The sequence below is a fragment of the Panicum virgatum genome, chromosome 9K (genome assembly GCF_016808335.1).
Source record: "Panicum virgatum strain AP13 chromosome 9K, P.virgatum_v5, whole genome shotgun sequence".
NCBI lineage: Eukaryota > Viridiplantae > Streptophyta > Magnoliopsida > Poales > Poaceae > Panicum > Panicum virgatum.
In genome coordinates this window covers 48,641,510-48,665,524 of record NC_053144.1, presented here as the reverse complement: position 1 = coordinate 48,665,524, position 24,015 = coordinate 48,641,510, and the positions used below count along the sequence as shown (strand labels likewise).

General features: G+C 44.4%; 2 protein-coding genes, 1 long non-coding RNA gene and 1 pseudogene across 3 annotated transcripts; all 4 read left to right on the top strand.

The window, feature by feature from the left end:
• The first annotated feature begins 2,826 nt into the window (after window positions 1-2,826).
• LOC120648059 lies at window positions 2,827-5,832 on the top strand (annotated as a pseudogene).
• A 3,282-nt stretch (window positions 5,833-9,114) lies between these two features.
• Window positions 9,115-10,318, top strand: LOC120651886 (probable glutathione S-transferase GSTU6). Its single transcript, XM_039929525.1, has 2 exons — window positions 9,115-9,711; window positions 9,803-10,318. The coding sequence occupies exons 1-2, from the start codon at window positions 9,379-9,381 to the stop codon at window positions 10,163-10,165; spliced, it is 696 nt and encodes a 231-aa protein (XP_039785459.1). The 5' UTR covers window positions 9,115-9,378; the 3' UTR covers window positions 10,166-10,318.
• A 7,322-nt stretch (window positions 10,319-17,640) lies between these two features.
• LOC120651882 (probable glutathione S-transferase GSTU6) lies at window positions 17,641-18,727 on the top strand. Its single transcript, XM_039929524.1, has one exon. The coding sequence runs from the start codon at window positions 17,798-17,800 to the stop codon at window positions 18,494-18,496; it is 699 nt and encodes a 232-aa protein (XP_039785458.1). The 5' UTR covers window positions 17,641-17,797; the 3' UTR covers window positions 18,497-18,727.
• Window positions 18,728-20,862: 2,135 nt separating this feature from the next.
• On the top strand, window positions 20,863-23,681 carry LOC120651885. The gene is made up of 3 exons (XR_005666354.1): window positions 20,863-22,014; window positions 22,104-22,405; window positions 23,258-23,681. It is a non-coding gene; the product is annotated as an uncharacterized LOC120651885 (long non-coding RNA).
• The last annotated feature ends 334 nt before the right edge of the window (window positions 23,682-24,015 follow it).

Below are 24,015 nucleotides of genomic sequence, written 5' to 3'. Positions count from 1 at the left end.
ACTCTTTGTCCACTCGACTTACCCTCTGAGACTCATCTTGCATCTTCTTGTAATTCTCCTTGAGGTGTTTCATTCTCCTGTCCTTCCACTCAAGAATCTCAGCCAAAATCTTTAAAACACTCTCATTTTCTTCACTCTAAACCCTTTCTTGACCTATGATCAAGTTTGTCCGGAACACTCACATTCATACTAAATGCCAACATGATGGCGTATGCACACCAAACTAAGCCTAATGCGAGCCCGCCAAAAAAGTATTGACCCATCTTCTTAACAAAGTACTCTTCCATACTGAATATTTAGTATATATATAGTCTCAATAACATGTGACATAAATGCAACTAAAAAAATATGGCAGTCGTAGTTCCAATAACCTCTTCACCAAGTTATGCCAAAGTCTGAGGGTGATCTTTTCTATAAGAGTTTTAGCTAGCCCTACTAGTGGGGCGGGTCATTTTGGGTTTTCTGGATCGGGTACTGAGATGGGTCTTACTGGTATGGGTGGGAATGGGTTATAGGAACTATGAGATTGGGGCGGGTTGGGTCTTTACTAAGTGCGGGTTGGATGCGAGTTGACTATGGGTCTTGACCTGGCATGGGTGACCGCAAGGCGACTCGCGACTCCTCGCGAGTCCTTCAAGCCTCCGTTGTCGTCGCTGCAGGAGGCTCCGCTGCCTTCACCGTCCGCCATCCAGCAGGCCATCCTCCTCCAAATCCAGGTGCTCCACCTCCAGTCCTCCATCTCCTCCGCATCACCCTTCCCTAATCTTCCTCCTTTTCCTCACTGCCTCACCCCTGTTCATCTTCTTGCTAGATTTGCGGGGACAGGAATCGAGCAGACTGCGAGGAGCAGCGGCGGCGGCCACCCTCCTTGCCGTCCTCCCTGCCGGCCGCCCTCCTTTCCATTCTCCCTGCTAGCTGCCCTCCTCGCCGTCCTCTCCACTGGCCGCTCTCCGCACTAGTATTGTCCCTAGTACTAGCGGATAGCTTGTTGATATTGTCCCTAGTACCAATTATTAAAATTAATACCATGAAATCAGCTTGATACCTTATAGACAACATTTACTTGGTTGTGGTGTTCTTCTATTCGTGTGCGAAATGTTTGCTTGCAGTTTTATCAGTATATTGACCACCAGACCTCTTTTCACTAGTTGTGCTTTTCTGTTACGATCAACTAGTCACACTTAATCGATTAATTAATCGGATGGCAGTCAGTTCAATTCTTGGGATGCCAGTTCCCTCTTTTTTTTATTTTAAAGAACTTCATTATCTGCTCTTTGTTCTAATGCTTCTTTTCCTGTACAATGATCATGCTACTGTTGTGACGACTTGTTTAGATATGAACAAGTGCATATGGCATCCTTGCAGGCCAATTTTACTAATTACTTGTGATTCTTTCCCTGACTGCTGCAGCCTTCTGAACGTGTCAACTCTGCTTTCTAATTAACCCATTTAATTACGCTGCTAGTACCTATGCTGCCTTCCATAGATGCAATTAATGATTATCTTCAATTCCCAAAAAAGCCGAGAGTTAATGATTACTTAGTGCATTTGAGCGGAGGTTCCTTTTAACAAATTTGATGATGAAAGATTTGAACCTTGGATGGATTCACTGCAGCCCACGTTTAATTCCATTGGGCGGCAAACCATTCGTAATGATTGTGTTGCTATGTTTGAGAGGATGAAGAGAGCTTAGCCCATGTTTAGTTCCATTGGGCGGCAAACCATTCGTAATGATTGTGTTGCTATGTTTGAGGGGATGAAGAGAGCTTTGTGTAGTGATCTCCATATGATTAACTCTCGGATTTGCTTTACATCTGATCTTTGGACATCAAATCAGAAGCGAGGGTACATTTGCTTGACAGTCAATTATATTGACCCTGATTTGTTTTGAAAAAAGAATGATAATTGCTTTTAAGGATGTGAAGTATCCACATACCGGTGTAGCAATTGAGAAGGCGCTTATGAAATATCTGACGGATTATGGCTTAAAAGAAAAAAAAATTCACCATGAGAAGCTGAGATGGCTCCTAAAGGTACACCTGATATAATGCCAATGTACTGTGAAATCACCTCAAGACTGTTAGCCCATTTCTTTATGTAGTTATCTTTTGATAAACTAAATTATGACAAAATATCATGTGCTTTTGCTGTTAGCCTATTGCTGTATTCGTTGTTATCTTTTGTCTTGCAAGGAACTCATGCACATGGTCACACTGCGCTATCCTTATTGTAGATTGTCTCTGTGTTGATTATCTCTATGTTGCCTGATGCGTGATTGGCGATTGCTTTCTCCTCTTGAATCTCTTAAATTTGGCAAAAGGAAGTGTAGTGTACTGCCGGCTGCTGCCTAGTTCAGTTTTGTTGGCTGTAAATCTCTTGCATACCGCATAGTTATTCATATGTATATACTGCCTGATCTAATCCTTATTGTAGATTATCTCTATGTTGCGTGATCTAGTCCATTGGCTAACTCTGTTGTGTATTTTCAAGTACTGCCTGATGTGGACTGGAATGTTCACAAAATTTTAGTACTTTGGAGGTGGCTTCAAAGAAAACTTAGCATTCTTATGCATTCTTATTCCTTATTCTGTATGTACCATTTGATCCAGCGGTAAATTTGTTACATCTTATGTAGGAATGTAATCCATGGTCAGAAATTCCTCTTTGGTTCCCTGAAGGTGTGGCTGAGTGGAGAAGCAACCATCATCCCTGGATAGCTTAAGCTTCGAGATACTAAGTGTGGTTTCCTATAAAATTGAGTTATCAGTTTGCTCTGGCCGTGGAGTCGTGTCTAGTGTTTTGTGGTATAAAATAGGTAAATTATTCATGTATTTCTTTGGTGATGATGGTGATACTCTTTTGGATGACATCAAGGTGTTGGTGTTAGCGTTTCGGATGATGCTCATTAATTATTGTAGTAGCTTTCTTGTGCCTAGACATTGCTCACAGCTTATTTGCTCTGCTTTTGCAAGTTCCGAAACATATAGAAGAACCCATGGGTTTCTATGGGTTATCCACTTGGAATGGGGTGGGCTGGTTAGAGTTGAGAAACTAATTATTTGGGTTGGGTAGGTTTGGGTACATTAGTAAATTAGTTTTGGGTGGAGTCGGGTATGGTGCGGGTTACGACCCATTAGCAGGGCTAGTTTTAGCTTTGCTATATCTTGGAGAGCCTTTGGTACATCCTGTGATAGAAATCAACCTTGGACTGTTTACCTGAACCTATAAAAATAAGTGATCAGAATAGCACTAGGCACTCAAAATACACCATCTTTTTTCTTTATTTTTTTAAATGGAGCAAATTGAATGAAACTCAGTTTCTGATGCTAATTGTTGCCTACTATTTTCTAGATAGAACATTTGATCAAGGTAGAACATGCACTAATGAAATCATGAAATGTTTGATCAAGCTTGATATTTTGTTCCCAACTCAGAGTTACTAACCAAGAATCACTAGAATTGTCACATGTATTTTCTTAGTTGTTTTAATTCTGCTGCTAGATTAATCACCGCTAGATAAGACAAGGTACTATGATTACCACTGGCTCAGTGGATCCACTGTTTGTGTGTTCATGTGTGAGATTTACTCATAAAACTGTTTGTGTGTTATACAGAGTATATGGTCATGTTGTGTGCTTTGTTGCTAATGAGGGGAAATCAGTTCTATGAGTAAAAATAGTTGGACTTACGGTGTATCCTATTGTTTGTTGAATACAACCTTTGTCCAGTAGATCATGTTGGCTGTTTGCTCACTACAAATTAATAATGCTTACCTTATTTTCTTTTTATAATGCTACTAAGAGAGGGTAATTTAGATGTAGATTGGATTATTAGAATATATCCTATGACTATTATTTTAATAAAAATTATAGTGGACCAAATTAGAGGCAGCATTACCGGAGAAAAGACTTTCGGTTGCTGCCAAAAATACCAACCACTGTTGTAGTCGATACTGATACACGGCTAAAATTTTCTGCAATAAATAATCTCATGTAGACTAAGTATACCAGACCTGCTTATATAAATGCTCAAACTGTATAGTATGCACGGAGGCAAAGCAAGACAGGACTAGTCACAAGCCAAAAGTCGGTAGAGTGAAGCATTTAACGAAGACTACAATGGCCGGCAAGGAGGGACTAAGCTCTTTTTTTTAAAAAAAAAGAGAAACTTTATTAATTTCAAGTTTGATACATCAAGATAATACATCGCCTTGAAACCTTGAAATGTTCCCGGCCTCTGTCTTATTGACAAACAACCCTACAAAAAAGTTTTTGATAGAAGCCAAACACATTAATAGCTGTCAATCCTAAGACTAGACTGCCACTCATGCACCCGGGCAAAAAAGTCCTTGGTCACCTGGGCCAAAAAATACGACGCCGCCACAAGTGTGTCCTGCGAAGAGAGCCGTTGTAGGATAGCCCATGTTTGTAACCAATGTGTAGTCGCGAAGATAACCTGCAAGAAAGAATATTTTTTGTTATCAAATACTACTGCATTTCTGCAGTGCCAAACAGACTAGCAAAGGGCCGCAGCACCTTAAAAAACAAGTGGTTTGTAATGTTTTGATATACCATTTAACCAGTTTCCAAACATATTAGATACACTACTTGGTTTAGGCAAACCCCAAGCCGCGTAGACTGAGGCCCATATCAGCCGTGTAACACGACAGTCAAAGAAAAAATGTTGTATTGTCTCATCTTCATGACAAAAGCAGCATTGTTGGCTCCCTTGCCAATTACGTCTTGCCAAGTTGTCTTTTGTAAGTATGACTCCCTGTTTTAGGTACCATAAGAAGATCTTGATCTTGAGTGGGATTTTAAGTTTTCAAAACTTTTTGTTTGTATTTGGGATATTCTGATGTATTAGTCCGAAGTAATGTGATTTTACTGTAAAAACATCTGTCTGGTCTAGATTTCATTTAAAATCATCACGTTCGTGGTTAAGTATAATGTTAGTTAGGCGTGCAGTAAGATTATTCTACAATACTAATTTACTACCAATTAGATCTGTTCGTCAAGATAAATTAGAGTATCTGAACTCAGTACCTCAGCATATCTGTTTTTTTCCTCCAGGGCGTGGTCGTGAGTCCGTTCGCGCTCCGTGTGCGCATGGCGTCGAGCATGAAGGGCGTGAGCTATGAGTATGTCAAGGAGTACCTCTTCCACAAGAGCAAGCTCCTGCTCAAGGTGAATCCAGTCCACAAGAAGGTGCCCGTGCTCATCCACAATGGTAAGCTCATGTGTGAGTCACTTGTCGTCGTGGAGTACGTCGACCAGCTGTTCGCCAGCCCATCCATCCTCCCCGGCGGCCCCTATAAGCGCGCTACTGCTCGCTTCTGGGTTGCCTATGTCGACGACAAGGTATGAGTTAATGCGAGTAAAATTCTCATTTTTGAATATATGCCGTTTAGGACAAACAAATTAGTTTATTTTTAAATAAATTCATTTGTCCCACTTACAAAGTAAGAACCGAGGGAGTATTTTTAAGGTCGAATTGGCACCGTCGTTTGCTTGCAGCTATTTCCGCCATTGATGGACTGGGATATTTGCCGCCATTGGGTAAATGGAGGTGGCCTTCGCCAAGTGCTCCGAGGGCAAGGCCTTCTTCGGCGGCGACTCCATCGGCTACCTCGACATTGCGCTTGGCTCCTTCTTGCTCTGGTTCGAGGCGGTGCACAGGATGTACGGAGTCGAGATCATTCGCTCCAGCAAGACTCCGCTCTTGGCCGCGTGGGCGGAGCGATTCGGTGGAAGTGCGGCGGCGAAGGAGGTGGTGCCGGAGGCGGACGAGGCCGTGCAGTACACCCATAAGCTCCATGCAGTACACCCATAAGCTCCGTGTCGCTTACGCTGCCGCTGCCGCCAAGTGAATTTCACTCGGATCGGATTGAATTATCATGTAAGAAATGAAACAAATAAAAGACGTTGGCTAACAACGACGGGGCTGCCAAGTGATGAAGTGAATGTTCAAGCGTGATCATGTAATTCTTGCAATTTTGTGTACGGTAAATTGAGGTGTTTAGTTTTTACTAGCCAATATGGTGGGTGCGTAGTTCAGAAACCAAGCTGACAGAGACCCCAAGACAAGCAGAGAGCAGAGAATGATCAACGGTCTTGGTTTCGTTAGATATTTCTATTTAACTTGTCTACTAGTCCTCCTCAAAAGAAACTATTATACTACTCTTTATTGAATCTCTCGCTATTCTTCACAAAATGTTGAATTAGCATACATTCTTTATTTACAAAAATGTAATGTACCTCCTTTTTTCTCTTATTTAGGGTGTGAACTGAAAAGGTCAAACTTGTTGGTTTTAACCAGTGATTTGTTAAATTACATACATGTTTAGTGTCTAAAAAGTTGTACCAATATATTCAGATTTCAGGTACCTTCACCATGATATTGATTTTGTAACAATTGATAATGTATTCTAACAGAAATCAATGGTCAGAATTTGTTTATTAAAACTTTTCAAATGCTAATACACCATTAAGAAAAAGGAGGCAGTGTTATGTCACATAATGCTTGACATTTTGTTAAAGATGCTACCTTCGAGTGACATCTTTAAGATGGGAATATCACCTTGGTATGTATTTGTTTGTGCAAAGTGAGGAAGCAACTTCTGTAAGTTTAGAACTAATATAAGATCATGTTCCCTTTGGCCAAATGTAAACTTTTGTCATATTTGTTGCTTCCATTAGTCTCAAAACCCATCTAATTTGGACTAAACGAACATGCAATATGTGAAAAGACCAAAGTATCCTTCACTATGCGCATGTAGGATGTAGGCACAACAATAGTATAATCCAAGGATAAAAATAATATTTCTATATATGTCCCACATAAAAATAAATTTCCTGAATGCCATTAAAAATTTAACTTATCCCTTGGATGCCACTCGATGGCATTGATGAATTTTGTATCTATGACATGTGGGTCTAGTAGCATTGAGGGGCCCACGTAAAGTTTAGTCCATGAATCCAAGCAGGCATGAACTAAAGTTTAGTTACCCAATAGTTACCTTAAGTTTAGTCCAGACTAAAGTTTAGTTCTAAGAGCAACTCCAACAATAGTAAATAAATCAGACCCAGTAAATATTAAATAGGGTTGCCTCTATTTTGTAAGGAACATGGCCCCATTTAGGTCATTGTTTGTGATTTTGGTGATTGAGTGACAACATAATCAATGGGACTAATGAGTTTGTGAGATCACACTTGTAGGCGTTATTAGGTCCCATGGATATGAGTCAACACGTCTAATTCATCGTCGAGACGCAATGTCCAATCCATCGTCAAGACGCCATGTCCAATCCACCATCAAGATATTTGAAGTATCCAAAAGATCGCCGCGACATATTGGACGAGGAGTTGCAGATTCATCTGCACCGGTTAAACTGATGGCCCCACCATCGGTGCATCCGATGGTTATCGGAAGATCTGACGCCCTATGCATCGGCGCAATTTGGTGTGCCAACTGAGCCAAGTGAGGAAATCTCAGTGGCACCGGTTGAACCGATGAGGTCAAGACGAGCATCGGTACATTCAAGGTACTATGTTCCAGAGACGATGTAAAATGCGGAGGAGCTACGCCTTCAGCACCGGTTGAACCGGCGGTGCATCGGAGCATCCCATCGGTGCAATGACGTCAGCTGAAGAAGGAGATCCAACGGCTAGTTCAGATGCTGTGAGTGACTGGTTTAACCGACACCCAGTCATCGGTTAAACCGATGGTTCCGCAGACAGTGCGTCAGAAGCTCAACGACTACTTCAGGTCTGAGAGTGACCGGATGAACCGACGCCACCCCATGCAGAGGAATCGGTTCATCCGATGGTTTGCTGATTTCAGCTATCCATTAGAGCAACGACTCCAAGACTTGGTGGCCTATATATATGTCTCATCCCGGCCACTTTGAGGTTGCTGGAGACTAGAGAGACCCCATACACATTGAAGAACACCTCCAAGCCAACTCAAGTGCATATTGATCATATACTTAGGTTTTAGCACTAGCTTTGTAAGTGTGAGTGCTAGATTAGCTCTTGAGAGAGCGAACAAGCAATGTTGTGATCCTTGTGGCTGGTTCTAGAGTGAACCAAACTTGTACTTCGGTGCGCCGGCCTCCTTGGAGCATTGGTGGCTCGCCGGCACGTCAACGACCCTCCGGCTTGGTGTGGAGCGGCGTCGACAACATTGTGCGGGGGACGGAGACCCCTCCTTCGTGGCCAATCTCCCTTAGTGGAAATCAGGATCAAGGTGACCGTGATTGTGTTCACAGAAGAGACTTGATTGCCGGGAAGCGATACTCTTCGTGAGTGCTTCAACAACATGGATGTAGGGGCGCCTTTGTGACAATCCGAACTACGGGATAAATCTTCGTGTCGAGAGTTTGTTTCCTCTCATCCCTTCTCTTTAAGCTTCCGCATTTCATATTGCAACTTGTGTGCCTTTACTTTTTTTAGTATATTATTTTGTTAGGATTGACTATAGGTTGCAAAACTCTTTTTGAGATGAGGATTTCACACTAGATGAACCATAGTTGCACATCTAGATAGTTTGTTTTAGTTTAAATTTTGTGCAAACTAGTTGGAGCCATAGGTTCAGTTTTTAAGAGTGCCTAATTTACCTCCTTCCCCTCTTAGTCTAGAGCACCCGATCACTTTCATATTTGTTAGGAGTTTCTAAATAATTCTCAATTCTAACTTATAATAGAAACCTCTAGAAATGGAGTGTGGAGAAGAGGATTTGAAGGCCTTCCTAAAATTTAGGGCTATTTAGAGGGTGTGATGTGGGCACGTTGCTCTGATTCAAACGGGACCTTTATTTGCTGCAATGGAATCTTCTGGCGTGGGCAGGCACAGTGTAGGCACGTCATCAACCACAAGTAAATTCTCTTTATCCTATCTTACCAACCGAAAAACCGGGGTCGTCGTTTCCACCCAAAGAGATTGATGTTTGATGTCTGTTCCCCGGTTCCCCCTGTCTGGAGGACTAGATGGCTGCGAATCTGCCATCCATGGAGAGGAGGCTACGTGCGAGGCGCGCAAAGACAGCGCATGCCGCAGAAGATCTGGTACGGTGGTTACCGAGGCCACATACTTTTGTGATCGAAAGCTGCCGCAACCACTCTCGCACGCTCATTCATTTCATTCCCACGAACTGAAGGAATTTTATATGTCGAGGAAACTCTGCGCAAATCAAGCAGGCACCTAACGTGCAATCATGACCTCCCGAATGCCTGCGAGTATTTGTGATCACCTAACTTAGTTTAATCAGTTGCAACCACTCTCACAGGCTCCGTCCACTACATCGATCCTCTCCACTGCTGCACAACATCCTCCGATCCAGATAATAGCCTGATCGATCGAGCTTGCACTGGCGCTGGCAATGGCGGCCGCCAATGGAGGAGGTGGTGACCTGAAGCTGCTGGGCGTGTGGGACAGCCCCTACGTGAACCGGGTGCAGATCGTGCTCAACCTCAAGGGCCTCAGCTACGAGTACGTCGAGGAGGACCTCCTCCACAAGAGCGCGCTCCTCCTCCAGTCCAACCCCGTGCACGGGAAAGTCCCCGTGCTCATCCACGGTGGCAGGCCGATCGCCGAGTCGCAGGTCATCGTCCAGTACCTCGACGAGGTCTTCGCCGGCGGCCCGCCCGTCCTCCCCGCCGACCCGTACGAGCGCGCCACCGCCCGCTTCTGGGCCGCCTTCGTCGACGACAAGGTACGCGCCGCCACGCGCACCAACCCCGCAAGCACGCCGTGTGCGTGGAGCTCAGCTCATCACGACATCACCAGAGCATGTGCGCGCGCAGGTGGGTTCGCCGTGGCACACGATCCTGTTCGCGCGGGAGGCCGAGGAGAAGGCCGGCGCGGCGGCGCGGATCGTCGCGGCGCTGGAGACGCTGGAGGGCGCGTTCCGGGACTGCTCCTCCCGCGGGAAGGGGGGCGGCTACTTCGGCGGCGACGGCATCGGGTTCGTGGACGTCGTGCTGGGCAGCTACCTCGGGTGGTTCAAGGTGTTCGAGAAGATGGTCGGCGTCAGGGTCCTGGACGCGGCGAGGACGCCGCTCCTGGCGGCGTGGGGCGAGCGGTTCGCGGCGGCGGACGCGGCCAGGGACGTCCTTCCGGATGACGTCGACAAGGTCATCGACTTCCTGCAGGCCTTCCTGGATTAGGTTGGGTTATTTTCAGTGGGCTGTTACTGGGCTTTCTGTGGTTCGAATGCATGAAGAGGGGCCCCTGATTGGACCAAGCTGCGTGAATAAATGGAGCCCAGGTTTAATGTGTGAATCGGCCTAAACCTGAATTTCGAAGACTCTGTTCTTGGATTTTGAGTTCTCAAGTCATTTTGTTGAAAATGTGTAACATTATTTGTTTCTATTGCAACAACAACACCAATGCGCACGTGCCATTTGATTCTATTACAATGATTACACGCCAGTGCGCGCACGCATAACCCGTTCGGGACGTTTCATTGAGTTGGAGCTGCCAATATATACTCACTCCGTTCTGAAATGTAGAAAATTCTAGAGTTCAAATTTTGTACTCAAATGTAAGACATTCTAGATTGTGAGTGAATCAAATCATCTTAATTGTGCATCGTTTTTAGATTTTTTCACTAAAAAGACGTGCATGCAGTTATGTAGGGGGAGGTGCATGAGAAAGAGCATGCTACTTTAATTAGAACATATTAATTACCCAAATAGAGTCTCAATGCTTAATAATTAGAGGTAGGAGAGTCTTTTCTCCATCTCTATAATCTATTAGAAAAATTCTAGAATGACATATATTTCAGGACGGAGGGAGTATATAATCTATTGAAAAAATTCTAGAATGACCTACATTTCAGGGTGCACGTGCGACATCGCACATGTCTACAAAATATTATTACGAAAAAATAATCATATTAAATTTTAATTGCTACAGAAACTATATATAGTGAAAACAAATGACGAGGTCTCAATTGTGATAAAAATAGACAAAATTTTCGAAACATGAAAAACTATATAATTACAAAAATAGGTAAATGGCACGTATAAAATAGTGTATAATGGTATGTATGAGTATATAAATATAAAAATATGTTCGAAATATGATACCGCTATAGATACCGCTGTTTTTCCAATAATGCATTGCGTTTGATTCGCTACAAACGAACTGAACAACGCTCCAAATAGGTCTCGCCGAGTAAGAGGCCAAGTTGCATTCTTCCCTGGGACCTTAAAAGGCGATGTCTGGCTTGCCGCATGCTTTTGCACCGTTCGCTGGCCATGCCTCCCCGTCTGCACCGCTGCTCGCCTCATATACGCACTGCCGCATGCTTCCTGCATTGTCGGACGCTATCACCGTCGATGCATACTGCATTTTTATATTCGTGGAAAGGTATGTGTAGCACCAACATATTCAATACCACAATAACTTTTATCGATATTGAGCTTTCAAGAAATGTTGTAAACAAGAATTTTACATTCATAAAGAAAACCAAGTAAACAAGTATTTTTAATTTAACAAACTTTATTAGCATAATAATAACTACAAATTATATTGGAGATGCACATTCCCCATGCATATGTTTTTAAAAAACCTAGCAAAAAAATTTATAGTAATAAAAATATATTTCATTACTATAAATTTGTTACAAAATACCCAACAAAATGGAATACTCAATTGTTTCCATCTTTTCTTCATTTCTTCATTTTGATTGCTCTGTAGACAAAATTAACAACACTATGTGTAACAAAATGTTCTGATGGTAAAACTTCCCATTATTGCATTTCATTCCCTAGTCATTTAGTTCTTTGAAGAAATCCTCTTCTTCGTCCTATTCTGACCCATGTAGCTGAACTACTCTAAGAATGATTGTATCCTCTAGTCCTGTTCTGACTTTATTCAAGAATTGTTTACTTGATACCAGAAGCATTCAGCACCGCAGGGAAACATTATGCCCCATGACGATATTACAGCATGATTTCTCTAAGTAGCTTTGCAACCCGATGGAACAGAACTTGAACAGTCTAAAATATGGCAATAATGTTGCTGAATTTAAAGCGCTAATAGACAAGAATAAACAACATATTGCTCAATATATTTTTCTTTCCAGATAACATATTCATTGAATATCACCCAAGCTCGGGTTAATCTGTTTGGAGATAAAAAAAAAAGAGCATATCTGTTCGGCGACAAAGAAAAGAATATTACCTGTCCTCCCTTACCACATGGTGCTAACGCTACGGTGATGTATCAGTACGAATTAAGTGTAAACTCCTAGCGTTCATGGTTATTGAGGATTTCTAAACTACTATTAACTCCAAAGTTGAGGATTTTGAGTTCTCAAGTCATTTTGTTGAAAATGTGTAACATTATTTGTTTCTATTGCAACAACAATGCCAATGCGCACGTGCCACTTGATTCTATTACAATGATTACACGCCAATGCGCGCACGCATAACCCGTTCGGGACGTTTCATTGAGTTGGAGCTGCCAATATATACTCCCTCCGTCCTAAAATGTAGAAAATTCTAGAGTTTAAATTTTGTACTCAAATGTAAGACATTTTAGGTTGTGAGTGGATCAAATCATCTTAATTGTGCAACGTTTTCAGGTTTTTTTCAATAAAAAGACGTGCATGCAGTTATGTAGGGAGAGGTGCATGAGAAAGAGCATACTACTTTAATTAGAACATATTAATAACCCAAATAGAGTTTCAATGCTTAATAATTAGAGGTACGAGAGTCTTTTCTCCATCTCTATAATCTATTAGAAAAATTCTAGAATGACATACATTTCAGGACGGAGGGAGTATATAATCTATTGAAAAAATTCTAGAATGACCTACATTTCAGGACGGAAAAAGTAGTCTTTATCGAACACTTGCAGAGTATAATTTTAATATTTTTTGAGGATTTCACCAAAACAACCACTGCTTAGAGCTCAAACATAGCTTGGGCTGTTGCAGCTCTACATCAACGAAAACATGCCGAACCGGCTGTGCGCTGCTCCAAGTGATATATGAGATGATGTTTCATAAAACGAATATCCCCATCGTAGTATTTCTTCACGTGCACATGGGTGGGAGTTGCTTGCCTTCATCGATCGGCAAATAAACAACATTCTTCAGTCTTCACGATGGCTGCATTCCCACGTATTACCACTACTACAAAAAAACATTTGTTGGGGCGGGTAAAAACGCATTTGTAGGGGCGGGTAGCGCGCTCGTTGCTAGTTCTCGCTGCTAAAAATATCTATTTTCACGGGCGGGTAGCGAAACCGCCCCTCAAAACACATTTGCGGGGGCGGGCCACCCCCCCCCCCCACCCCAAATCCATTTTCAGGGGCGGGTCACCGCCCTGCCCGCCCCTGTAAATAACTTTTCAGGGGCGGGTCGGGCAGGGGGTGACCCGCCCCTGAAAATGGATTTGCAGGGGCGGGTGGGGGGTGGTCCGCCCCTGCAAATAAATTTCTGACCCATCAAAATAATTAGTAATTTATTTTTAATTTATTTCGTGATGTTTTAAAATTTGAATTCCCACTTTATATATCTACCAAGCTAAGTCTATATTGACCCATTCTGATCCAACACTCAAATAACAATGCAATCAAATAAAATTTCAGAAGATAAGCTGTTCAACGATAATAGTAGCTATTCATCCATGCATATTACAAATTTGTAGCTACTGCATTGCTCGCATCCGTAGATAGATAAGATAGTTGCGGTCTCCAATCGTTCACCCTAGCACTTCATCAAAATACACTAGTGCACGAACAAGTGCACTCTCCTCCGCTTCCCATTGATGGACACATAGAGAACTACAAATGTCGAACAATGGAGTGTTAGGCTGACTTGCCCCGCAAAAAGAGAGCTTTGCTTGAAACCTCTTGTAAAATATGGCTCTCCACCCATGCAAGTCAAACCTAAAGTGTTCATGACTTGATTCAGAATAGCCCGAAAGCTAACTGATGCAATGGTATATTGATGATCAACGAGATCCTGCAAAAAGGTGATAATAACGTTATCAAAGTTGAAAGAATAATACAACATTACTAAAGTTAACAAAGTCAACCTCTTGATGGAAGTGTATGCCTGCTGGCTACTGAGCCACAAAATCGTCCATAAACCTACGACCACCGCCACGACCGCCACCACGACCGCCACCACGGAACATCTAACATATTCATATTGAGTAAATGAATAACGAAATTCATAGTGTAACAAAAATTCACTAATTTATGTACTCCCATTCTCTTACCTAAGCCTAACCCTAACCGTACATGTTCTAACCCTAACCCTAACCGTACAGGTTCTAACCCTAACCCTAACCGTAGGGGAAGGCAATGGCACCTACCTTGTGGCTTGGAGAGGAACGAGGGCGGCGCTGTGACGAGTCGTGGCTGAGGAGAGCTGGTGGCGGTGTCAACGGCACGAGCCCTCCTCCTCAGCGAGCTCCAGGCGTTGCGGCGGCGGAGGTCGGGGCGGCGGCGGATCCGGGCGTTGGTGGATCCGAGGCGGCGGCGGATCCCGGCGTCGGCGAGGAGGAGGTGGCGGCGGCGGCAGCGGCGAGGAGGAGGTGGTGACTGCGAAGGTGGCGAGAAGGAGGAGGAGGAGGAGAAGGTGGTGACTGCGAGGAGGAGAAGGAAAGGACGAGGGAGCGGAGGGGGAGGTGGCGGCTGCGGCGGCGTGGAGGAAGGAGGAGGAGGTGGCGGCTGCGGCGGCAGCGTGGAGGAGGAGGTGGCGGCTGTGGCGGCGGCGAGGAGGAGGACCAGGAGGAGGTGGCGGCTGCAAGGAGGAGGAAGAGGAGGGCGCGAAGGAGGAGGAGGTGGTGGCAGTTGCGGGGGCATATATAGGGGCGGTTTGTAGGGGCGGGTGGCGGCCCGCCCGGCCCCAACAAATCGGTTTGTAGGGGCGGGCGGGAGCCCGCCCCGCCCTAACAAATATTTTTGCAAATTATTCAAAAAAATAGATTAATGCAAAAAATAGTAAAATACATGATAAAATTGTTAAATTTTCACCATAGGAAAAATAAGATTTGTGTAACATAAGAAAAATATCAAAATCTTATTTCAGAGCATATAATGAATAAATGTTTTCAAACAATAATGTATACCTATGTCACACTACTATGGCATACAACTTAAGGCTAACTTTGTGTTTTCAACACTCTTTAACACTAAATGTGTTGAATTGTATTTTTCATATTTTTTTTACAATTCTACATGACAGTATATGCTTATGGTAAAAATTACACATTGTTTTGGAGTATTTTGCATCCCCATTTGAAATAAATGAATTTTTCGAATAAATTAAAAAATCATTTGTAGGGGCGGCTCACCCCCTCAGTCGCCCCTGAAAATGCGTGCGGTTTGTAGGGGGGTTGAGCTGCCCCTCAGCAGCCTCTATGAGGGGCCTTGTTTGGTTTCTCCACGCTAGTTCCTGGCACGAATTTCTTTTGCACGCATGGAGTACTAAATAAAATTTATTTACAAAATTTTTTTTAGAGATTGGTGTAACTTTTCGCGACGAATCTAATGATAGTAATTAATTCATGATTGACTACAGTGATACTACAGTAATCATGCTCTAATCATGCGGTTAAAAGTTTCATTAGATTCTTCATGGTTCCTAGCGCAGGAGTTATAGAATTGGTTTTGTAAACTGCCTTCATTTAATATCCTTAATTAGCGGTCAAAATTACTAGCTTCTAGAGCAACGCAAACCAAACTGGCTATTGTGGCCACTGTGGCTGACTGGCTGCAGGTATCAGCTACTTTTCTCAGGACGAAAAGGTGTGGCTGCTATCTGATTGACTGACTTTGACCATGCTGACGGCACCGATCAACACACCTGTATCACCTGAACCAAAAAGGCATTCACCGGGAACGTTCCCATCAAGAGGTAACCTAAAACACGATAATTAAATAAGATTACCTCAAATTGATCGGGTTTCTAATATGGTCTACTAAAATTCTTAGCTTTCTTTTCTTCAAATGTTGTAAATTAATGTAAAGGCGTTAACCTTTTCCGATAATTTCTACACATTTGATTCAAATAAAAACTAAAGTTACCTAATGTGCACATGAGGATCAGAAATCCTTTGGAATAACCTCTACGGTTGAACTCCATGTGTCCAAGATTTACACATATACAGGTGCTTTCGACGGCTTTATTTAGAGCTGTGTGTAGGAATGAAAAAATTCAAATAGACTAAAACGTATTTGTGTATCACATTTTTTATCTTAAAAATGAAATCAAATACGATATTGCCGAAAAAAAAAATGGCATCAATATTGCAGGGAAAAAATATTGCTTGAGAACCAATAATGTTTACCTAAGGAACCAAACATTAGCACAATAAAACAAGCAATCAATGTATCAAGTGAACGGCATCTTATAAGTCCAATATTCATTATGAGACAAATTTAAGCTAAGGTATTCATGCACATGACATATTTGATAGGTCACAAAGACTTAGGATAACTTAAGATAGCTAAATCAGCGATCTAACAAAATCAACTTATAATAGGCCTGAAATATGTTGGAAATTTAGTATGTTTTACCAACAATCAACTTGAACAAGTACTCAAAAGTCAAAAGTCAGTTATATTGTGATCAGAAAAAGCATTTAAGAATTATAAAATATAAACAAACAAGGTATGAACAATTTTAAAAGGTTAAAGAAAGTAAAGAACATTTAGAGAGCCAATAAACTAAAAATGATTTCAATTAAAATGAAAAACATACAAATGTTTCGTAAAATTGTGCTGGATGTTAGTCGCGCAACTGTGTGCAAGTGTGATTTATGGGTTGCTTGAGGCTAGCCGGCTAGGTAACTTTGGAACAAATTAGATCGAATGGTCATGGTCTGGTGCTTTTCCTTTCTGATGATAGGAATGTTTTAAAAATATCTTCTTTTCTAGCGCATTTGGTGCAGAGTACATAGAGGAATCAAAAGGAGTCTCCAATTAGTTACGGTCCGTAAATAAAAAAAATCATTGAAGATATGGAAGCCTATGGCTCGGTTATTAGGTGACTCTCAAACATTTTGTGTGAAGATCGTAGGTTACCTACTCAAAAGAGTGGCATGTTTGGAACGTAGGATTTAGCCAGGAGCTTTTAACATTTAGTTTAAGGTTGTATTAAATCCATATGGAAACCTGTGGATTGTACTTATCCATTCAAAATTTCCCTTGTTTTTACTTTTTGAAAGTAGAAGTCCCTCTTCATGAATGAAGGGTGCGTTTGGGACATTAAGCTAAACAGAAAGGATGAACCATTTGCGCACTAGTGCATCACTAGTATTTTATTCAATGCTAGCGAGTAGCAAAATGCTAGTTGGTGGCATAAACTGCTGTTGCCTGTAGCAAAGGAAAGCCAGGTGCGGTGTGGATAGCATCTTCTTGGTCGACGAAAGGGCGTCAAAGGCTCAAAACGATGGCGGCTGATACTTTTTCTTAGGACGAACAAGGTGTTGCTTTTCCTACTGACGACCATGCTGACGGCATTCTCGACCGAGACACCGTACCTGTATCACCTGAACCGAAGATACTCTGCTCCGAGCAGAGCAGAACATGCCTGTCAAGGCGACCAGGTACATGTCTCAGTCGAGACACACTCCTGGGTGGCCGGGTCCCAAACGAAGCTTCTTCCCTTGTGGCGCAAATGGCAGCAGGCAGCAGCTCAAGTCTATAAAAGCCCAATGGCCTGACACCCTTTCAGACACAACAGAGTAGCACACCACGACCTCCAAGGCTAGAAGCCCCAGCGTTCCATCTCCTCACACACAGACTCGCAGGCTAAGATAGAGCTGGCAGCAATGGCGGGCGGCGGCGACCTGAAGGTGCTGGGCGTGTGGACGAGCCCGTTCGTGATCCGCGTCCGCATCGTGCTCAACCTCAAGGGCCTGGCGTACGAGTACGCCGAGGAGGACCTCGGCAACAAGAGCGCACTCCTCCTCGGGTCCAACCCGGTGAACAAGACCGTCCCCGTGCTCCTCCACGGCGGCCGCCCCGTGAACGAGTCCCAGGTCATCATCCAGTACATCGACGAGGTCTGGGCCGGGTCCGGCCCCGCCGTGCTGCCGCTCGACCCCTACGAGCGCGCGGTGGCGCGGTTCTGGGCGGCCTACGTCGACGACAAGGTGGGGTCGGCATGGACGGGGATGCTGTTCCGGTGCCGCAACGAGGAGGAGAGGGCGGAGGCGGTGGCGCGCGCCGACGAGGCGCTCCTGACGCTGGAGAGCGCGCTCGGGGAGCGCTCCGGGGGGAAGAAGCCCTTCTTCGGCGGCGACGGCATCGGGCTCGTCGACGTCGTGCTCGGCGGCTACCTCGGGTGGTTCGCGGCCATCGACAGGATCATCGGGCGCAGGCTGATCGACCCGGCCAGGACGCCGCTGCTGGCAGCGTGGGAGCAGCGGTTCCGCGCCGCCGACGCGGCCAGGGGCGTCGTGCCGGACGACGTCGACAAGGTGCTCGCGTTCCTGCAGACCCTGCTCGCCATTGGATCGAATAAGTGAGCTCGGCCCGTCGTCTGTCGTCAGTCCGGGGACAGTCGGTTCCTGCACCTTTTTTTTTGGCTCAATATAAATAAATTGTATGTGCTCGACGAATGCACAACAGTACTTTTGTTGTAACGAGGGCGGTCTGTCTATGCTGCTCGTAATTTGCATGTTTTTTTTCTCAACAAACCGTGTTCTAATCAAATGTACAACAGTACTAGGGATGTAACAAGTGATGTTTATGTTTTTTTTTCACTAGGCAAGGCCACAGAGGGCCAGCCGGTGCCACCAGAGGCGGCTTGGGGCCGCGCCCCAGCGTGCAGGCGCCCGGGCTCGAACTCGGGCAGGTGCGCTCCCCAGTTGGGAGTCGCACCAACCGAGCTACCCCCTCCGGTTACACTCCGGTTACAGTGAGTGCTGAAGTGATCAGTTTACAAATCTAAAGAATCCATGTGGACGTGGGCTTGGAGCCCTTAGGTAGCCACAATGTAGGGGAAAAAGTAACTTTAAGCATTTAATGCTGCTACAGTTATGCCCCTTTAGCATTGTGCAGCCAAGCCACAAGCACCGTTCGCCAAGGTGTAGCCACAAGAAAATAAAATACAATATTTTTTCACAGCCACTGTTCACATAAATAAAATATACATTTCAATTTAACTGTTAGCCTCAGCCGTTGTTTTGCTTTGCTCCTGTTCCTCTACCCTGGTAGCCGTTGCTCTGCGCTGGAAGCCATTGGCTTCTATTTCTTCACCTACAAAAGCACAAGTTGGTGAACAAGCACTCAACAACATAGCTCACCATTCGTTTCAAAAAAAATGGACCATTTCAGCAGAATTTTCACCAGCCCAATGAATCAAGGTTCCTCAAGCCAAGCTGCAGTGCAGAGAGTGATAGCCAACACTCCCCTCCTATCCAATTTCCTGCAAATTTCTCCCAATACTTCCCACCTAATTATCTGCAGAATTTCCATCCTTTTGGTCCTCCAAGCAACTACCAGCCACATGATCACTTTCCTCCAATCTTCCAAGGTGCTCAGAACTATGGAAATTGGATGCAAAGTACTATAACAGGCTTCGAAGCTGGTCAAGAAAATTCAGTGCACTCACCTAATCAAGTGTTTGGATTTGCGGTCAGTAGATCTCTATTTGGGGTGCAATCTGATACGAGATGTTCAAGAGTTAAGTGATAGCAGTGATGAACCAAAAAGATGTACACTGGTCAATTGGATTGAAGATGACAATATATGGCTGATGAGTTCTTGGTTGAGCAACTCAGTTGGTCCGATCAAAGGCAATGACAAGAAATCAGAGCACTATTGGAAGGCTATAGCTCAGGAGCTCAACAGCAACACGCCTAGCGGTGGACACAAAAGGACAGCCAAGCAATGCAGGACACATTGGGATGGTCTTAAGAGAGAGGTCGCAAAGATAGAAGTACCTTCACTAGTGTGGGTACTCCGATGATATGATAATGGAGAAAACCCGAGAGTGGTACAAAAGTCGCAACAAACAGAAAACATTCACTTTTGAGTATATATGGAGAGATCTCAAAGATCAGCCAAAATGGCATAGGGTCCTTGAAGAGGGTAGCAACAACAAGGGGAACAAGATTTCGGAATCAGGAGCATATACTTCATCATCAAACCAAGATACTAAGGAGGAAACTATGTGCAAAGAGAAGCGCCCCGAGGGGCAAAAGGCAGCAAAAGCAAGGCAAAACGCAAAATGTGTCTCACCATCTCCTTTGGGGGACAAGCCATGTGAAAATATGATTCTGTTTTATGAAGCTATGTCAACTAAAGCAGCCGCTTTGATAAAATCAGCGGAAGCAGCACTGGCAGCTGCAGAAGCAAAAAAAAAAAAAAGAAAAGGCGAGATCAGAAAATGAAACGGCAAGGGTAGCAAAGTACAAGAAATACTACAAATTATTGGCGAAGGATACATCTAATTACAATGAAAAAAAATCTGAAGAGACATGAAGATATCTTGGATCAATTAGCTAGAGAACTTGTTGAGCATTAATGCTACAAATTAAGTTTATTTTACAATTTTATTGTTGTAGTACGAGTTTGAATTCTATATTAGGTTGCTACTATTTGTAATGTGAATCTTTAAGTATATATTTTTCTTCTATATATCGCGGATATATATATATATATATATACACTATTTAGCACCAGTGCGCTGAATAGCCTATTCAGCGCACCGGCCGTCTGCCTAGTCCGACCGTGATTCGTCAGGCCCCAAGCCAGCCTGCCATGGTCCAACCATCCATCCACCAGCAACCTGAAAACACAAGCTTCGGACCGGAAATTATCATCCTGACCGGAATTTTTGGGGACCGCGCCGAGCCTTTTGTTTTCGGCAAAATTTGCCACAGAACATCGTTAAAAGGTTGCTTTTGCTAGAAGCCATTATAAAAATGTGTCTTTGTTGAAGGACACCGAAAAACTATACCCATTTGCTCACAGACATTGTAGGCACTATTCTATTCAATTTAATTGGAGAGTGATGAAAAATGACAGTGTTACCCTTGTTAACTTATCTCTCCTCTCCTGTTCTCCTGTTCTCCTCTCCCGTGGTTCAGGGAGGACCGATGCGCCAGTCCGGCGGCGCCCCTCCCAGCGATTGAAGGTCCTGCACCCAAATCAAGGCCCAACCGATTGAATCGAGGTCTAACGCGATCGAATCAGGGTCCCGTGCAGCCAGATTGAGTTTGGGTGCGGCATTGGATCTTCACCACCGCGTGCTACCCACCCGCGGCGAGCAAGCGAGCTTCGGCGGCCACCGGCGAACGAGAAACCACTGCAGGAGCGCCCCACAGCTGCGGCGGGTGCTCCATCGCGCGCTCCACTGACTGCCAGGGGGCGTGAGCCCGAGCTCCATCGCGCGCTCCACCGCCTTCCGCTCAGCCGCGCATGGGACCATCACCGGCCGCGTAGCGAGCTCTTGCAGCTGCTCCGCCTGGCCGCCAGCCGCACATGTGACCGCCGGCGAGCTCCTCCAGGCTTGTGCCGTGTGCGTTGGTTCGGCTGGAGAAGGAAACGCCCGAGAGGATAAGGCAGCAAGGGCAATATTATCATTTTGCGTCACTCTCCTAATTGAATTGAATAGATTAGTGCCTTCAGTGTCCGTGAGCAAATAGATCTAATTTTTCGGTGTCCTCCAGCAAAGACACGTTTTTTAATGGCCTGTAGCAAAACCAAAGTTTTAACCATGTCCCGCGGCAAATTTTGCCTTTGTTTTCATACGGCGAAGCGGTTCTCACTCCCCGCATTCGCCGCCACGAGGCCTGTCCTTTCCTCTTCCTCGGACGCGACGGGCGGAGGCGCGCGAGCGCGAAGACGCCGCGCAGGCGTCGATCCAGTCCGGCAATGCTCACGCACTTCGACACTGGCGGTTCTTCCCCAGCTCGAGTCTTCTCCCCGGTCAGCCGATCGCATCCCCTTCTCCGGAGTCGTTGCCATCCCATTCGCCGGAGCTGTTCGCATCTCCTTCATCTGAGTCGTCAGCACATCCCCATCGGGACTTTCCACGGTGAGCATTCAGTCCTCGGGCGCACTGATAGTGGAATATCCCATCCATGCCCACCCTAACTACCAGAAGATTCTCTGCTTTATTCTCAGGTTAGGCATCTTATCTCTTCAGTTCACGTCTCGGGGGCAGGGCGTGGCGGATGCAGACCGCCGCCGCCACCACGGCCGTGGTACCCGGCGGCGGGGCACCAGCAGAGGGAGAGCGGGGCCGGCGGCGCCGGGGCAGCCGGCGGATTGAGGGGGAGCGGTCGGGAGAGCCACGGTACTATGGGTGTGTGGCCTAGTTGTCTTACCTTGTTCGCCCGCACCGTCCAGATGTCTGGTGCTCCTCTACTGCACCGACACTGGTTAATTAGGATCCGTGGTGGGAAGATCAAAACTAGACCAACGTGGTAATATTTATCTAATATATTCATGCAATTCCAATTTATCCTGAACTCCTGATTTCTGCTCATGGTACGGATTGGGGCGACACACTAGCAGATCCAATTTCGTAGCTAGTCAGACACTAGCAGATCCAAAAAATTTTTTAGATACTTCAAAGGTACGGATTGGGGCGACACACTAGCAGATCCAATTTCGTAGGCAATATGGGCAATTAAACATGAATCTCTCTGTAGCTACCGACAAGCTTGCCCATGTGCTTTTATCTTTGTGAAATTAATGGATGTGGATTTGAAATTTCATGTTGTCTGTAGCTGCTTGATATGTGCAGATTGCTGTTTTTTTTGTGTCAATGTCTTGTTCTATTAACTGAAAACTGAAAATCCAGTTCCATGTAATCAGTTTGTTGTATCAAACATATGAGCTAGTGTGAAGGAATTGTGTGATGGAATGCCATTGCAGACTTGCAGTGATTTTGATAGAGGTAGGTTATGCAGCTAAACATAAGCTATCTGTAATTGCCGCTAGGCATGTCTGGCCATTTGTCTGCAATAGTTCTCAAATGTAAATTTGATGGTGTCTGTGTAACTTCATGCTTGCATCTACCATAATTTTCATCATAGTTGATGTCAGTTGGTTTGCGCTAATTTCACGTTTGATCCTTTTCAGTAATATGCAAGTTATCTGATAAATTTTTCTCAGTTGATCTTGAATGTAAATCTTAGACATTTTGATTGGAAAAATTTTGGTCTCACAGAATTGTATATTGAATGATGTGAAAACCTGATATTATATTATTTCAAGTTACAAGTATGATATTGCAATTGTAATTGATTTCTTATGGTTGGTCAACTTATTAGGTACTGGTATACCAATGGTGTAGCCACTGCTGCAATCTGGTGCTCCGAAACTGAAGATGTTCCTATTCTTCTACAATCTGAGAGAAGCATGATGGCACACAGAGGAGCTCTTAGAACGCAAGATGGAGTGCTCAGGGAAGCTCCGGAAACCAGAATGGGGACGCAGAGCACATGCTGATGACCATGCACCTTTAGGAATTAGATGCTTTGCGATATGATCGAAAAGAATAATGTTACGTAGTAGACTCAATTATTTTAATTGCACAAACTGAGATCTGATGCTTTTCCGGTCGTTGAGATAGCTTTGATTATCCAGTTGCTTTTTTTTTCCGATATAGGACGGCATACCGCATATGCAACCTTTTGGTTTGAACAATATATATGTTCCGGTCAAGGTAAGAGTACTCAGGCCATGAGGATGATATGTCCGCTCTGTTCTGGTTGAAGCAACGATTTTGTAGCTACCAAATATACTTTTTCCGGTTAAAATAGAAATTTTCTGGTCATGGGAATAGTTTTCCTGTCCAGGAAGTCACGGGCGCCAATTTTCTAGCTACCAAATATACTTTTTCCGGTTAAAATAGAAATTTTCCGGTCATGGGAATAGTTTTTCCTGTCCAGGAAGCCACGGGCGCCATCTATTCAGCATTTTCCGGTCACGGAAACAGTCTTTTTCCGTTCAGGAAGGCACCTGCGTCACCCATTCAGCATTTTCCGGTTATGACGCCGATTTTCTGGTCACGGGGGAAGTTTTCTGG